We start from the raw sequence: 17238 nt of genomic DNA on the forward strand, positions 1-17238 counted from the left end.
GAGAGCCTTCGGGTTAAAGGCTTGAAAAGCTGCCGGTTCCCAGGGAGCGAGGAGGGGAGCGTTGGGAGGTGAAGGAGCATGAAGGGGTGAGTGAGTGAATGAATGGAAAGCAGAACGCTGACATCACAGAAAAAAAGCAGCGATATAAAGAAACCGGATCTCTAAGCCCCAAAAGAAAAAAGGTTGATTTGATGTAAATCATGTCCCCCCCTAAAGAGACCATTCTCACCCCACACAATACCACACGGCTCTCGGCGAGTCGCACAGGTACAGATGAGGAAAGAAGACAGTAGAGAACCTGCTGCTCTGCTGCGTGTGAACTTAATGGGGAAAAATGGCCCTCGCACGTGTTCCTGCGCTTATCAACTCACGTGACGAGTTCACACCCTAAATAAAGCCGATGCGTTTGGGCCAGGCGACTTTACATCAGCAATTATCTTCCAAAGTGTTTCTTTAAACTACTATTCATCTTAGCGCTACAGAGCAGAAAGAAAAACCCGCCTATAAAATGAAGCAAAGTCGTCCATTTGAATACGGTGCTCAGTTTGAGGTTCGAGCTTGCGTTTTGAGTTAGAACACGTTTACTTTTCTCATATATTCTGAATATACGTGAACTAAGTCTTGGCACCAGTCTCTTTAAGCCCTCCTGAGATTTAATACCAATGAAAGCAAGTGGAGGTTTGTACATTAGTATTCTTAATCCTCCTTTTCACTCGCCAACTTACTTTTTCCATCATGCTGTCAAAGTGTCACGTTTCTCAATATTCCCTTTTCTTCCGTTTGCTCCAAACCCCCCGTTGCAGAATCCCCTGAGATTATGATCAAACACTCATCCATGAATATTTTTTCATCGTCTTCATCATCACCACCATCAATGTCACCTTTCCACCGACTGCTGACTGCTGCTTTCTCTTTGTCCAGGTCTCCGGACGGGGAAGGTTCTGCCCGATAAGCCGGGCTTTATATTCATATGTTTAATGAAGGGATAAACGGCAAAGGGGGGCGAACGTCACAGAAATGAGAGGTGAGAAGTCTGGAAAATATGTGGGAGCACACACCAGCATGCAGGGAAATAAATGGTTTTAATAGCAAAGAGCCCTTTAATAAAGATTCCTCTCGTCAGCCGCTTTCCGTACGATCCGTGTAGCTTATAAAACCTTATGTGACGTCTATTTATGGCACAAGATTAATACAATAATGCGTCGTAATAAAATACTTTTAAAGTAAATTTCCACTTGATTCAAACAGGAATAAATGTTTGCAGAGATACATTTAAAAATAGATACATCCAAAAGTATTTGAGCTACAGTGTAAGACAAGTGTATAGTATGTATATACCTATAGAGTGCACTCGTTATTTGATGAAGATCAACTGATATCAGCGAGGCAGTGACGTCTCAGGTGAGCGTACGTTTGTTTAAATATGCCGTCTTACTCAACGCCGCTGCCTGTCGGATACGAGCCCGGCAGTATATTGTATTTGTTGCATCCCAGTTAAAACAAAACATGAGTCACAGCCGCCGCTGACAGGAGAAGGGGCCGATTCCTGAGATGAGATTTACAGAATCATTTGTATGTGCGCGTCGGTCTTTTGGTTCAGTCCGTTCGTTGGCCGGGATGAAGCCCGGAATAGAGCTGCCACAGGGAGGACGACTGCCTACCGCTGAGGATGCTGGGTAATTCCGCCACGAGGCTCCACAGGCACATAAAACATTTAACGCAGCACACATCACCAACATGCGGCAACACACACACACACACACTTGAGAAGGCGGGTGAGAGCGAATTTGGCAGACCGGATGGAGGATGGAGGACGGAGGGACAGGTCGAGGGGGGGGAAATGATAACTACAGAGACATGGCGGACCACCGTCAGAAGAAAACCACAGCGTTAGACTGGTGACACCACCAGCACCTCCGCCTGCACCACGTCCCTCTGCCGAGGATGGAGGTCGCGTCCACGACAACACGTGACACGTTGGAACGATCGATTCCTGAGGTCTGGAAACCGCACAAGAAAAGGACGTCGCGACTAGACGGAGACAGCCAGGGAGGTGGGACAGGACGGACACGCGGCCCCGATAACGTGGATCAGGCTGAATTTATGGAAGCAATAAAGCTGCTGGTGTCAGAGGAGGACGCGAGCTGAGGACTCGCCGGGGAGACACTTCAGAGGGGGGAGGGGGAGGACCAGCAGAAAGACGGGCCATTCACTACGATTGTGCAATGACATTCTCATGATGCCGATAAAAAACATGCCCCGCCCCCAAGAATGGGCGTCGCGTCTCTGAGGAGGCGGAGCTTCTGGGACAGAGGAGCATGAATCCACTTCGTCCGTCTCCCCGTCCAGAAGCACCGCGGTTCATGTGCCCTTGAGCAAACCCCCGAACCCACTCGGGGCCATCCGGGGACGCCAGGGTGTCTCACAGCGCTGCCAGTGAGGGACGACGTTAGAGAAGCACTCGTACCAGCGCGGCGTCAGAGGGCGCGCTTGATTCCGTACGTGTGCGGGACAAGGTGAGCGGTCCATCCGGAGAAAAGGACACGCACACGCACACACACACACACACACACTTTATCCAGATTGGACAAGGTTAGTTAATCATCTGTCAGAGGGACGAGGGAACAGACAGACCCCCCCCCCCCCTCTCCTCTGTCTGTCCTCCGTCTCCTCCTCTTTTTACCCCCGTCTCCTCCGCTATTCCTTCAGCCCCCCCCTCCTCCCCCTTGTCCGTCCCCTCCTCTTTTTACCCCCACGTCTCCTCCTCTATTCCTTCTTCCCCCCCCCCCATCCCCCCTCCAAGGGCAACTGTCCTCCTCCACGGATATTAACCATGTAAACCTCCCCACGTGAATTCATCTGTTTCTCTTTCTTCGTTCTCCTGTTGCCTCGCTCGCTCTGTCTCCCCCCCTCCCCCTCCTCCCCCCCACACCGCCTCTCTCCTTCTCTGCCTCAGTCCTCTAATCGTCCACGCGTCATTGCCTTCCGGTCATTTAACTCAAGGTAAATCTAGTGCTCCTTTCTATGAAGAGGGATGGAGATGGACAGAAGGATGAATGGCTTGATGGACAGCTGAACTCTTTTACCTATTACACCCGTAAGAGGGAATGACAGGTGTGTAGAGGGAGCCAAAAGGGAGAAAGGGAGGTGAAGATGGGTGAGCGAGCCTCTTCCACCTGATTTCTGAGGAGACGATATTAGAGGAGACGATGAGAAAGGAGACAAGTGGAGGTGAAAACCCAAAAGGACACGAGGAAAAGGAAAGAATAAAGAAGAGAGAAGGGGAAGGAAAGCAAAATGAAGGAGACGAATGGACAGCAGAAGAGGAGAGGAGAGGTGGGAAAAGGAAAGGAACTAGGAGAGGTCTCGAGAATGTTGAGAAGGATGTTCAGGGAAACACAGGAAACCCCGGAGAGACGGGGAGGCAGTGAGACAGCAAAGGAAGCTGGAGCGGAGGGGAACGCACACCGGGGGCCGTCCTGCCGGCGGCGAGAGGCGAGCATCGATCAGCGCTCGCTGCGAGGAGCCGTCGGGGACGGAGACACCAGTCAACTCAGGAAATAAGAAAATGATTAAGAGCGAGTTAATGTCACGCCGCCGCGCCGAGAAGCACATCTGTCACAGCGAGACTGATGTTGCTGCGCCGCCCGCTCAGCCCCCTCCGCCCTCCCCCATTTCCCCACCCACACCCCAACAGTCACTCACTCACCCTGCATCCCATGCAGGCCCGTTCTGTAGCACACGCCTTCCCAAACCCCGGCTGCCCCCCCCCCCCCATCGCTGCTTCTATTATCCAACTCCTGATCACATGATCCAAGAGACTCGGCTGAGGGACCTGCTGTGATGGAGCGAAACGAAAAGGTGCTGACGGGCGAACGAATTCCAAACGAAAAACATATGAATGCACCTCAGCACCATCTTCCCAAGTCTCTCTCTCTGGATATACATCTTTATATTTATAGATATCTGTGCCGTGTAAATGCAAGCAGGGACTCTGCTGCTCCCACGCTGTGTGCAGACCTCCGTCCCGTCCAAAGAGCACGCGTGTGCCTGTCGAAAGTACACGCTCGACAGCAAAACACAGTCTGCTCACAGCTTTGAAGCGCTGCCCCCGTCAGGATGTTTGTGTGTATTACAGCGCTGCAGGCAGCTCACTACATGCTGTATGTTTAAAGAGGTGAAGGAGAGACCGAGAGCTCAAAAACACACAGGATGAGATCTTTCAACTTTCTCTTTAGTTCTGTCTGTAAACAAAACTTTGCCAGAGCCAGCTGGCTTCTCAGCGATCGTTTTTTTTCCCCTCCTAAGTTTTAAGGACTCTTTAAATAAAAGCTAACGGACACTATGCAGCTCCAAAGGGAAAAAAAGAGAGAACCAGAAACATGTGGTAGGAACCTGTGAACCTTGTACACTCACCGTTGCACTTCCCTCCGTTGGTGGGGTCGCCATAGTAACCGGCCATGCAGCTCTGGCAGTGCATCCCTGCCGTCAGGTTCCCACAGTGCTCGCACACGCTGCCGTTCACACACCTGCTGTGACCATTACACTGGCACGCTGGGAGGAAACCACAGACACATGCACTCGGGTTATTAACACCCACCTCCGCCCCCCCGCCCCGCCATGGAGATCACGTCCGGTGCATTGACGAGGGGGGGGGTTGTCGAGGGTTGCCGCTCCAGCTGTTCACTCACCGGGACATTGGACGAAGGCCCAGTTGTAGCCTCTGTCGGAGGAACAGAGACTCTGATCCAGCGCCATGTCCCTGTCCCACAGTCTGTCCGGGGGTCCGGCCCTGGAGCCGGCGGGCCTCATGGGGCCCCGGTAGGACCCCTCCATGCAAACACCCCTGCCGGTGTTACTGGGATCGCCGCACCAACCGCACTCCGTCCTCTCCAGACACTCGGCGCACGTCCTCAGACCTGAGCAGTTCTGGGCTGTGGGGGGGGAGGGGGGGTAGTTTTTCAGTTTTTAGAATTTCACTGGCAAATATCAACTTGTCAATGCAACTAAAAAGACAAACAGTTGGTGTCCCGGGCGTATTCTGTCCTTCACGCTGTCCAAACGACTTACAGCCATGAGCACGAACCCAATGAACACCTCCAGGGATCCGACGCCTCTAATCTACTTAGCGTCTCTTGTTCTCACCTTTTCTTTGACATTCAGCATTCATAAAGAAATGGACTTTTCAACAGGTTGAGAAAAGCATTTGTATTCATAAAGAGGACGTGACATTCAGAAACAAATCACAAAATGACACTTTCTTTCTGGTATGGCATTCGATACTTGTAATAGAAAAACAAAATCTCCATACAGAAGCACTTCTTTTGTTTACCGAGTGCGGCGATAAGTGACGAGAATAAGAAATCAAGGTTCCCTTTTTGTCTGGAACCATGCGGCCTTTCCAGAGTCGACTCCTCAGCTGCTTTCGAGTCTTTCGCTCTCATCTTCGCTGCCGTCACCACACGTGACAACGAGCGGGAGGCGGCTGTGAGGACTCGGCGGGGGTCTCGGGGGGGGGGCGCGCTGCACGAGGAACCGAGGGAGCAGTTACCCGACGTGCTGCGTCGAGTGAAATTAGCATCTTCTCCCACTAGTTGCTTCTCTTCAGAGAGCGAGTCATTTCCATGAGCCACAGACGTTAGAGCTGAACATGGACCTCCTTCTCTCCCCGCGTCCCCCACGGGGGGAGTGTGTGTGTGTGTGTGTGTGTGTGTGTGTGTGTTTGCAAGCCCCCCCCCCCTCGCCTGTTGCATTATTTGAGCGCAGCAATGCGGATTCGTTTGTTCTCCGGCTCCTTTATAATTGCAAACTTCTCCTCTCCGATTTGCTCTTTATCTCTTCTCAGCCACATTTTGATCCTCCTCTTTTGCATTTTCTTTTTGCCGGTGTCTCTTCACTGAGTGCCCCCCACCCCCCACCCCACCCCTCCCCGGGGTCTTTTACGCGCTGCCCTCTATTCCCTCATTTCCTGTCGTTTTTATTTAATTAGATTTTTAGGTATGAGCGAAATCACAAAAGAAAGGAGCTCTTCATCTGCTCTTTTTCATCTCCTCCCTTCATTACTTTTCACTTCTCCTCTGACGACACGCTGGATCTCCGATGCAGTCAACACTTCAAAGAGAGGCAGTTCAACAGAATACCCACAATCCGGCCCCCCCGCGCTGCTCCGTCTGCTAATAAAGACTTTAAAACCCGGTGAATACACCAGGACGGGATCCACAGACGCTCTTTGTGAGCCAAACGTGTCACAGCTTTTTATTTTCACTGTTTATCTTTGATATAATTCATCCCATTTGCAACCGGCCGTCTCCCCTCCCCTCTCCTCCCCCCCCCCCCCCCCCCCCCTCCAATGTGTAAAGGAAAGTGAGTTTTGTGTATGTGACGGCTTGGGAAGTGGAGATCTCTGGCTGAGTAAAAAGATGTGTATGCACATGACGCTGACAGACGGGACAAATGAACACACTAAAGGCGCTAAAGATTCAGCTGCTCCTTGTGCTATTACGTGAAATTAGCTCCGGGCTGCTTACAGATTAAATATCCTTCTGGATGGTTCCTGGTTCTCGGGTGGGAAACGAGATGCAAACATCTCATCACGGCGCAGAGACAAAAGTGTGACTGGCGGCTACTTAAACAGACGCTGATTGGTGCTTTTCAAATTGCTGACATATTCTTTCCCTCCTCCGCAAAATAAACAGTGATTTGCATCCACATTAATTACGTCACAGGAGCGGTTGGAGCCAGTCGAGTTTAAGAGAACGCAGCTTTAACGCTTCATTAAGGGCGCGTATCTACTCCGTCACCCTCACGTTCTCAGCCATGTCTGCAGGCGGCCTCCATCCACGTGAAGGAGAAGGGACAGAAATGTAGTAACTAGGTCGAAACCACACAAGACGCGCCGGGGAAAAAAAAACCCAAACATCACTCGCTCAAAGCCTCCTGGAGCTCGAGGCCGAGGCCTTTAAAGTCCTGTCAACAAGCGGAGCGCGGCGTCCCTCCCCACGGGGAAACAGGTGCTCTATGGGACATAAACAGAAAGTCCACATGTCTACATCCATCGGGCCGAATCCGACAACATGGCACAAACTGCCACGTCCCATAGCATTGTAGCCGGTAACAATCACACTGTTTGGTACTGAAAAGAAATTTAAAGCAACTTCCCTCAATTTGCTCAGTTTTTGTTAATTGAGGGGTTCTTGTTTCCAGCGGTCGCCGTGGTAACGTGCTACGTGATGCATAAAACTGTGACATAAGCCAAAGGAAGTCCGTCATATAAGAGAAAGCTTGGTGCAGCACAATCAGGCTGCGAAAAAAAAATCTGCCTCTTTTTGAAGAAGCTCCAAAAACTTAAAAGTGGGACTGCCGGGCGGCACTGCAGCTAATTATCCCGGGAAGCCGAAGCCAGCGCGCAGAGAGCCTCCGGGCCGACATGAGAAATGAGAGCGATACGCGAGGCCGTGGGCCACATTTATCTGATGAAGAAATGACCCAGTTCAAATTGGATTCTCAGACAAGCAGTTGTTTGTTTATTTGTGAAGCGGCAGCCGGAGCCGAGGTCGTGAATCCTCCGGCTCGCGGCCGGCAGGAAGTCGAGTGCGAAGCGAGCGGCGGCCGACTGCAGAAGGAGCGACAACGCGATGCCGGTGAGTCTGAAATGTTAAATATCTTCATATTTTTGTGCACCGTAGCTTGACAGCGTGGCAGAACAAAGGCCTCCTACACACCTGCTGCCACCAAACGGAGACATGCATAATAAAAGAAAAAAGGAGATGCGGGAAATAACGGAGCCATTATTTAAGAGCTGAACTGAAGACAGAAAAGGGAAACAATCTCGGCTCGCTATCAGCGGGCCGGAGAGCCGTGTGGAATAACAATCAGCACTCGGCAGATAAGAAAACGTCAAACTTTTTGTTTTCTTAAGTCCTCGGAAACAAGAAGCCTCGGTGCAAATTGGATATTTGTTTAACAGAAGAAAAAAATGGCACTTTTTGCCACAGGAAAATACTTTGACAGTTTGATTATTTTATCAATTTTTTTTCTCACCAGAAACCCTTTTGCGCTGTGGAAAGAATATGGCTTTATTTCACTGCTTTTCAAAATGAACACGGTCCTTTCGACCTTCACGACCTTTCCTCAGGTTAATCAGGGCTTCTGTCTATCCTCTGTTAAAGGCAGTTAGCTTTGATTATTGTTTGATACATAAATAAAAATAACAGTTAAGGAAGAGCAGGAGATCTCTCCACGTCCACTCGTGAAACTCAAAATCAAATGCATCAGAGCGTCTGCATCCGGCCCTGCTGGATCTCTACGGACTCAAAGGGGAACCACGTGGTGGAGCTGGAAGGTTTCCAGCATCCCCAGGGTGGTGTTGCTACGAGAGGTCGTGTGTCACTGCACATCTTCTCCCCCGTAGCCGCAGGAGTCCGTGTTTGTGTGTTGGACAGGCGGAGACCTGACGGCCCGATAAGAAAGCGATCAACGAGAGTCTGTAACGACTCCATGTTCACTCAACGCCGCATCATCAGAGGCGTGAGCGGAGCCGTGAGCACCGCCTCAGTCATCTACACGCATCCATCTAAGCTCGCAGCCGCACTTCAAGCGTGTAGCTCCTTCCCCGCTGGACTGACGTCCACTAACACGCACCAACACCTGGCTTCAGGTTCCCCACTGAAGACAAGTTTCGAGCTGCTAAACACACGTAAGTATCTATAGAAGAAAAGTGCTCTGAATTTAATTCACTGATTCAAAAAGGAGAAGAGTAAAACGGACGGTTATTAAAAAAGACCATATAGTGCATAAAAGACACGGACACGGTCACTGTGACGGAGACATTTACCTCTCAAACCATGGCAGCCTTTCCCAATAATCCTCCTCCTCCCTTCCTCTGCACGAGCTGACGTGCTGCATGAAACAGACTTTCCTACTCGAGGTGTAACGATTCATTTTAACAACAACAACAATTCAAATCGCGATTCATGGTTGCCGATTCGATTCATGGACGATCTGGGTTCATTTAGAACGATTCGATTCGATTCAGTGACTTGAAATCGATTCAGTAACTTTACTGGACGGTGCAGGCAAAGTTTCTGAGATCCCTGTTGTTTCTTGTAAGGAAATCAGGCTTAAATTAATTATGGATATTATAAACTAGCAAACAACAATTAATGGCAAATGTATTCACCTTTTTCAATGTAAACATTACACAATAATTACACAACGTTTGGATCAATTCACAGAACCCCGGATTTTCAACCTCATTGTCAGGTCGCACGTCTTTACTGAAACTTGTTACTGTGATGTTGAGTTTGGTGCTGGCGAGGCCTGAGGCGTCTGCAGAGCTGCAGTGGTGACGCTGCTGGAGGTCCTGACTGTCGGCGTTGTTTAATCCCACGGCGCCTTAGTAGACGGCCGCAAAGATTCATCGTGTTTCCCTGGTTTTTTATTTGGCTTCTACATATTCTACAAACAGCGACCGACCAAAATGTTTCCACGCGCTGGATCGATAAGTTGGTTTGTAAATGTCTCGCTCGCAGTCGTCTCCTCCACGCTGTGTTTTGTTGTTGTTTTGTTGTACTGACGACGTCACAGACAGGCAGACTGAATCGAGTAACGTTTAACGTGTCTAAGTGCTAAAAAACAAACAAACACACAAACATCCACACCGTTTTTTGTGCTTAAATCCAATGTGCAGTTTCCAAGTATCGATACAATCGATTATGTACCATTTCAATCGCTTTGTAATCGATATATGTCGTCCGGACTGCCGATTTGCGGAGCACAGATCGATTCAGTTGGATCGCAGGAATATGAATCGATTAATCGATTCAGCGGATGAATCGTTACGCCCTTATTTCCTACGTATCGGCCCCTTTCCTACCGAAATATCCCCCTTGACTTTGAGCCTTGTCCCGGTCTCACCTGCGCAGTCCTGGGTCTGCCACTCCAGGCACTGGCCGTAGGGGAAGGAGATGACGTAGGCCGAGGAGTCCACGCAGCGCTGCGTGCTGCCGCACCACATGCACTCCATGGCCTGGCTGGTGCAGTTGGCGCAGCCGGCGCGCAGCGAGCACGGCGTCCTGCAGGGACGAGCGCTCTGACTCTGGGGGCTCCCTGTGGGGGGGGGGGGGGGGGGGGGGTCGAGAGTTTAGAAGTTAATTCCTCATGAGAACGCAGTACTGTAAATGAATACGCGGCGTCGAACTCACCGGCGGGTTTCTCACAGATGAGGCCGTCGGCGATGGCCGTGCAGGGGTGGGCTCTAAGCCCCGCCCCCTGCGCCCGCTCCAGGTAGGCACAGAAGCCCGCGTCGCTGGGCTCTCCGGGTGACCACCGCAGGCTGGTGTTGGTGAAGGGCGACGCGTCCTCCCAGCCCCAGTAGGACACGTTGATCTTCCTCAGGCCGACCCAGGGGGACAACGTCTGCAGGGGACAAAGAGACGGTAAACACAATGTGGCAGCGTCTTCAACATCTCCTCTGACGCTGAGGAGCCGGGCTGCATTTATGGTCATATTTAAAACCATGTTTTTCGCCATATGTTATATCAGTAGAGTAGAGAGGTCAATCTGAGAAAATAAACCCCAGCAATCAATTTCTAGGTCAAACGTGGTAACAAAGAATGGAAAAGAAAATGCAACAAATTGAGCTGCACTCGCAGCCGCTGAAAGAACATTAAAAAGACCTCAGATGCTTGCTTTCTTAGTCTTGTTATTAAAGAAACAAAATAACGAGCCCCAATTGTACGCAGTTCCCATGCACACACGGACAGTGCCCGAGAACAGGTCGTAATCATACAGAAGACGAGTCCTCAGAGTGAAGCAACAAGAAGTCTCCCCTTGAACAGAGGCGCAGTGACACGCTGGTAACAACAAGCGTCGCTTAGTTTGATCCCAAATCAAACCTTCTGCAAACGCCTGTAATCATTGCAACAGCAGAAAATGTTCTGATTTGAGGAAAGAAGTTGAAAAGAGACTTAAGAGATTATAGTAGCTGAATGAAGCGGAGCAATGTGAACAAGTGAGTTATTTGCTGAGAAAACAAGTGATATTTGTTTCGTAAAAGGCCCATAATGATTAAGAAAATAATGTCTGATAATGTCTAATCTGATAGAAATCAAGATTTTTCCCCAAGCGTTAAAAAAAAGAAAAAGATAACAGTCTGTTTTCGTATTTACGCCCAGACTACTCAGCGGCGCTGTTTGCACCCCTTTGTGATCTGGATGGTATCTGGTAATTGAGTTTATTTCAGAGATAGTGAACTCATTTTGTGATTGTAAAAAAGTGTAATAACGAAACAAGAGATTTATAATCATCATGACATGAAGAAAAAACAACTGTTTTATCTGCACAATTGTTTTCTTCCTTAAACAACAAGGATAAACAACTTTATATGTATGATGTTAAAGTGATACATGGATATAATGAAATGAGCGCTCCCTCCTCTAAAGGAGATGTAGCAGAAAGCAGATGTTTAGCTTTACTACGTGGTGCAGAACTACAATGATAACTTCCCTAAATCCCAGTTTCACCGGGATAAACCAAGCGGCTACGTCAGGACAGACCACCACCTCCCAGTGATTCACTTCTTTAGCTTCGCCCACCTTGTCTTGCAGTTGGTGCTTCTGCAGCTCCTCCAGAACAAAGTTGACCTGTTGGTCTGTGAGCAGAGAGGCGATGTTTCCTCCCAGGTTCTTGCAGTAGTGCTGGGCGTTGTCGTAGCTCTCACTGCTGGAGTTGATCCTCAGGCAGGCCTCCCCGACGTGGTGCCAGCCCTCCCCACACAGCTGGCCTGCAAACACACACACACACACACACACACACTTCAGAGACAACTGTCCCTTTAATAACGGTTATTTCCTTCACTTACAAGAAGTGTGCAGATGTGGAGACCACGAACACCAACACTGGTGTTTTAGTGTTTCAATTCATTTTTCATTGATTGGTTAATCGAGGGGCAGAAATAACAATCATTGGGCTGATTTTGGACGTCATTGTTGGTATTTGAAACCAGATCCCCACATTTAAAGAGCTGTAGATGAGGTCACACACGAGATAAAGAAAAGTCCTCATCCGCGGTGGGAAACGGCCGAGAAACTCGACCAAAACAAACTGACGGATATTTAAGCGGTCGCTCGGTAGCATCTCGTGGGAGTTTAGCCACGATGAAAGGGAGGAAAAAGTCCTTCTGTCTCCACCGAGCACGGGACCGATTACAATCACAGGTCCATAATGGCTTCCATCGCCAACCTTTTCATGAAAAAAGAAAATTTGTTTATTTGCTTTGCCCCAAAGCCACAGCAATGGGCCATAATCTACGGAACATGAGAGGAGAACCGGAGACAGATGACGGGGAACCAAACACAAATTAGATGAGGTCACGGTCTTAAACATGCCAGGCCATTTAGCATAACTGATCATAACACAGCGTCCAGGAGAGGCCACGGCTAGTTTCCTGAAACCTCCCACTCACGGCAGCTGGATCAGAGGAGCGGGAGCGCCTCCTTCGCCACCATATTACCACAGTTTATGGTCTCAATAGCCCTGCAGTACATTTTGGTGCCATTTAAAGTGGAAAAAAAGGAGCGTGGCAAAGTGTGACATCATGGTGACTTTTTGCGATCCTTCAACAGCCTCTTCACCGCTGTGCAGGTGACCGTGGAGGTTCCAATCGACAGTATTCTCATGCAACCAAAAAACGATGCACATTGTGCATTTTAAACTGTCTACAGCTGTAAGTCTGTGAGTAGCAAGAAAGGCATTTTCCCTTTAGCTTGATTCGGACTAAAAAGGAGATTCATGAATGTCCTTAAAAAGTCATTTCTCACGCTACTGTGCGTTGTGTGTGCGTTGTGTGTGCGCGTGTGTGTCTCCTCACCAGGAAGCGCTTGACACTCCTGCTGCTGCGGCTCCCACTGACAGTTGACGTGGAGGGAGCAGCTCCTGCAGTTGGCCAGCCTGAAACACTCCTGCTCCTCCCGGCGCTTGCAGCCCGCCGCGCCTCTCACCGACTTCAAACAGAGGAGACAACATCAGGCCGGACGGGAGCTCCTCGCGCCCGCCGGACGGGAAGCGAAAAAAAAAAAAAAAACAACGCCATGTGCGGCGCAAAGCACGGGACGGATAAAGTTTGACGGTTTGTAGAGACAGAAAGATTCAGAGCGAGAAGAGAAATCGATGCGAGGGACGAGACGTGCTGAGGTGGACATTCAAGCTGTGTGCGTCTCACTTCTTCCGCTTCTCTCTAACAGAACTTTATTCAAGTAGAAACGTTCTTCTGCTCAGAGGAGATGGAAGAAGCTAAGCTGATCACCGTGAGAAGGTGTGTACGTAAGCAACAGAATTGTGATGTAAATTTTGATTCTCCCCAGTTTGCAAGCCACCCACGGGACTGCTCTGACCTCTGACCTCAACCACACGCAACCCGAGCAGCAAGTGTCAAAGCGTCTCATAATACACACATGTCCCCTCCTCCTGGCTCCGTGCTTCCACAAGCTCAGCTGATGTTCAGACAACATGGTCGGTGGACGAGACAGAGACAGAGCGCCGCCATGCTGCTGCTGTGCCAGCTCCAGAGTCAGCTACGCACACACACACACACACACACACACACACACACACACACACACACGCACACACACACACGTTCAGATTCACATTGAAACACAGACGTCGAGCAGGCGAAAGCAGCATGCAGACACACAAACAAAGGACAACAGAGGAGGCAGGTTGGGAGTAAAAGTAGAGAAAGAGACAGAGAAAAAAAACTAAATGAGCCACAGAAGAAATACAAAGTTATCTCACTGAAATACACAACTTGTATCACATCGGAAAATGTGCACGTTACTGTTTGAATTATGAATGTTCACGGGAGGAGAAAAAAAAATTCTAAACTATTATTCACGTTGACCTTTCGACCCCTCAAGCGTTCGCTGCTGGATGGCCACAATCATCCCGAAGTTATTTGTCCCATCAAACACTCGTGAGGTCTAATAAAGCCTGCGGGGGAGAGAGGGGGGTGAGAGGGGGGCGGGGGGGACTCACCACGGTGCAGTTACTGGAGGCCGACATGCACTTCCTGTCCTCACACCACTGACAGCCCCACGTGTTGGCGGTGCAGCTGGCGCAGTCAGAGAAGCGGAAACACCGCTCGTCTGTACCGTCTGGAGGAGGACGCACACGCACACACACACACACACACACACACACACACACACACACACACACACACACACACACACAGACACACAGACACACAGACAGACACGCACACGCACACAGCGTCCTTTGTGAAGCTACAGAAGCATTTAAACGTTTTATGAGCATGACGGAGGACTTGACTCCCGGTGAACGAATCTTTTCGCCGTCTGTGGTCTCTTCTATGTGACAGCTTTTTATGCTGGTTTGAAATTGCTGCTTTTCGTTAATTGAGTTTGTTTACTGTGGTGCTCGTGTGAAAGAGCCACGTTAGCCGAGACCTCCTCGAAAAAGAGATTATCTGGCCAATAAAAGTTAGATAAAAAATAATTGTAAAAAAGATGAGGACAGCAGATCAAGTTATTTCTTTGCTGCAGCCTGGTTTGTTATTTATTTGCATCATATTGTGGAGATGCTTTTCCTCTCAGAGTTCCTCGGCTGAATCATGAGAAGAGCTAATTGCCGGTGCAGGTGGACGAGCATTTCCAGGCAAAACTCCTATTACTTGATCATGTGACCCCCAAAGACGATGCGGACTGTGAAGGAATGCATGCAAAGGGAGGAAGACGGGGCGGACAGGGGTCACCTACCAGGTCGCGGCGGGCAGAAAGGAGCCGGGACGCTGTGCTCGGCTGCTTTGGGCTCCCAGGGGACACACCTGCTCTCCGCCCACTGGCAGCGGAGGCCCGGCCCGGCAGCGCCACACGAGGCCGGGTTGGAAAAGGCCCGGCAGGACGGAGGGGTGTACGCCAGCACGTCGTTCAGAAGGAGGCCCGAGAAGCCGCCGAAGATGAACACGGAGCTGAAGACGAGGAGAGGATCAAAAAGGAGCGGCAGCTTCACAGAGACGGTATCCGGCCTTAAAGAGCGCGAGACGCCGGCGGAGACGAGGAGCGCTGAAGGAGTGTGGAGGCAGCAGCGGGGGGAGGGGGGGGCGTCTCACAAGATAAAGCTGAACTTTGGTTTTCAGGGAGGGGCGGGGGGGGGGACGCTTCGGTTTGACGACGGCGTTTTAAAGTTCAAAGCTGACATTTTTGGCGCTCAAAGCCGACTGGCTGGTGGTTAAATGGGGTTAAAGGGTCGGACCGCTATTTCTAAATCCCATTATTCCCATTATCTGAGAGACATTATGGTTTAACGACTCAAACTCAGCTTGGAGATGGATCAGCTGTTTGTTGTTATCGGTATTTTACGTGCCTTTAAAATGTTTTGTTTTATTTCACCGATGTGGTGAAAGAGTAATTTAGTAAAAAGGTTAGACACGTCTGTCTGGTTACCTACATACCAAGAGGTCACAAGGCCTCTCAATCAACAGACAGATAGAAAAACCTCCGGATAGAAGAAATAAACAACGTTCCTGCGCAAAGAAAGCAGCCAAGTACAGACAGATATACAGTTCACAAAGTTGTGTAGGAATACAGAGTGCACACGGAATCTGTAGAATCTGAGAATATAAAGAAAGTTTCAGGAGGAGCATCCAAATATAGAGGTGCAGCAGCGGCAGAGAAGGCCCAGGTGTCTGAACACGGAGCTTCACAGGAGTGGGAGAAGTGACTTAAACCCAAGACTAAACTTAGCATGGAGACGAGGAGATCAATCCATCAACAAAACCACAAGCTGTCAAAGAGACTCTCGGTAGAGGACACGGCAGGAAGACTTCAGGAACATGTAAGACTGTGGGAGAATAATGAATGTGGATGTGTTTCATTTGCATTTATGTAATTGACTAGTTTATTTAGCACATTTTGCCGAGAGCAGCCTGCGAGGACGGAGCTCACCCGTTGCTGACTACGGCCGAGTGTCCGAACCGGTTGGCGTCCCGGTGCAGCCCCGGCCTGGGGAGGACGGTCCATTCATCGCAGGCTGGAGAGAGAGGAGCGAACACAAGAACACGCGTGACTGAATTCACTGTTCCAGGGAGACGATTCAAAGACAGAAAATGCAAAAGAAAGCGTTTCATGCAAATACTTTGAAAAGCAGCGTTGAAGGAGATTTGGTCCAATCTGCATTGGAAATAGGACCACCCAGTTTATGCTCCAACCCCCTCCCTTGATTCCGTCCCAAGGAACAAGCACTCATCATCTTGGCCTTTCCACGTTGAACCCTGGCGATGTGGAGAAGATAGTGGGCCGATAATCTGGGCCACGACTTCATAAAAACACTTCATACCACCGAATACCCTCATAAAGTCTCTCTCTCTCTCTCTCTCTCTCTCTCTCGCCCTCATAATTGAAGATATAATCTGTGCATATTTTACTGTAGTGATTTTACTACTAGAGTGAATGAATCAGGTGTAAATGTGACATTCAGTCACATGGGGCGGGCGCCGGTGGGGCGGAGGACTCGGGGGACGCCGGGTCGCTAACGGCCTTGTTCAGCCAAGCAGGAGCGCTTGTTTAAGAGCGAGGGCCACATTTTTAGATGTAAAAAAAACGAAAAAAAAAAAAAAACGAAACAACTTGTTTTTTGTTGAGATGGTGAAAAGCACCACAGCTGACAGCTAAAAGCTTATGGCTCCAATAACACAATTAAAGAAGAGATAAAAGCCTCAGTGACTTTCGATCTGATCCTCTGGCTGTCCTGGGAACACACACACACACACACACACACACACACACACACACACACACACACACACACACACACACACACACACACACACTTTAATTTCCTCTCAGGATATGAGAGAATCTGTGTTAATAATGCATGGTGGGACGGAGGGAAATCATGAGACCAGATCGAAGCTGGCCGGCAGGCTGATTGACAGCTTGATCTGATCGGCACTAATGGAGGTGCTGGTGGAGGAGCGCGGCGGGAGGTGGAGGAGGAGGAGCAGCAGAACAGTTTGCTCATCCTTTATATCTCGGCTCCCAACATCTTACAAACAAACCTGTGCCACGTGTGTGTGTGTGTGTGTGTGTGTGTGATTGTGCGCAGCAGACACTGTGTGGGTGTGTTCCTCCGTTGTGTGTCAAGTTAGAGGACTGCGTTTTTAATCAGAGTTCATTTTCTCCCCCAAATCTAATTAGACGTGTAAGGGTGGCAGAGGCT

General features: G+C 49.7%; 1 protein-coding gene across 8 annotated transcripts in view; it reads right to left on the bottom strand.

Annotated features, from left to right (window-relative positions):
* LOC120820841 (attractin-like protein 1) overlaps positions 1–17238 on the bottom strand; it is a 124386-nt gene that overhangs the window by 70272 nt on the left and 36876 nt on the right. For 5 of the 8 annotated variants that reach the window (XM_078104884.1, XM_078104882.1, XM_078104883.1 and 2 more), the window contains exons 11-20: positions 15966–16050; positions 14778–14989; positions 14035–14153; positions 13452–13571; positions 12869–13001; positions 11595–11782; positions 10203–10416; positions 9916–10107; positions 4692–4934; positions 4417–4554 (exon numbers count right to left, since the gene is read on the bottom strand). In XM_078104884.1, coding sequence (XP_077961010.1) covers positions 4417–4554; positions 4692–4934; positions 9916–10107; positions 10203–10416; positions 11595–11782; positions 12869–13001; positions 13452–13571; positions 14035–14153; positions 14778–14989; positions 15966–16050 — 1644 coding nt within the window. The remainder of the gene's footprint in view (positions 1–4416; positions 4555–4691; positions 4935–9915; positions 10108–10202; positions 10417–11594; positions 11783–12868; positions 13002–13451; positions 13572–14034; positions 14154–14777; positions 14990–15965; positions 16051–17238) is intronic. The other 3 variants (XM_078104886.1, XM_078104887.1, XM_078104885.1) reach the window with 1 other exon arrangement.

This window comes from Gasterosteus aculeatus, chromosome 6 (assembly GCF_964276395.1).
Source record: "Gasterosteus aculeatus chromosome 6, fGasAcu3.hap1.1, whole genome shotgun sequence".
In the NCBI taxonomy this organism is placed as follows: Eukaryota; Metazoa; Chordata; class Actinopteri; order Perciformes; family Gasterosteidae; genus Gasterosteus; species Gasterosteus aculeatus.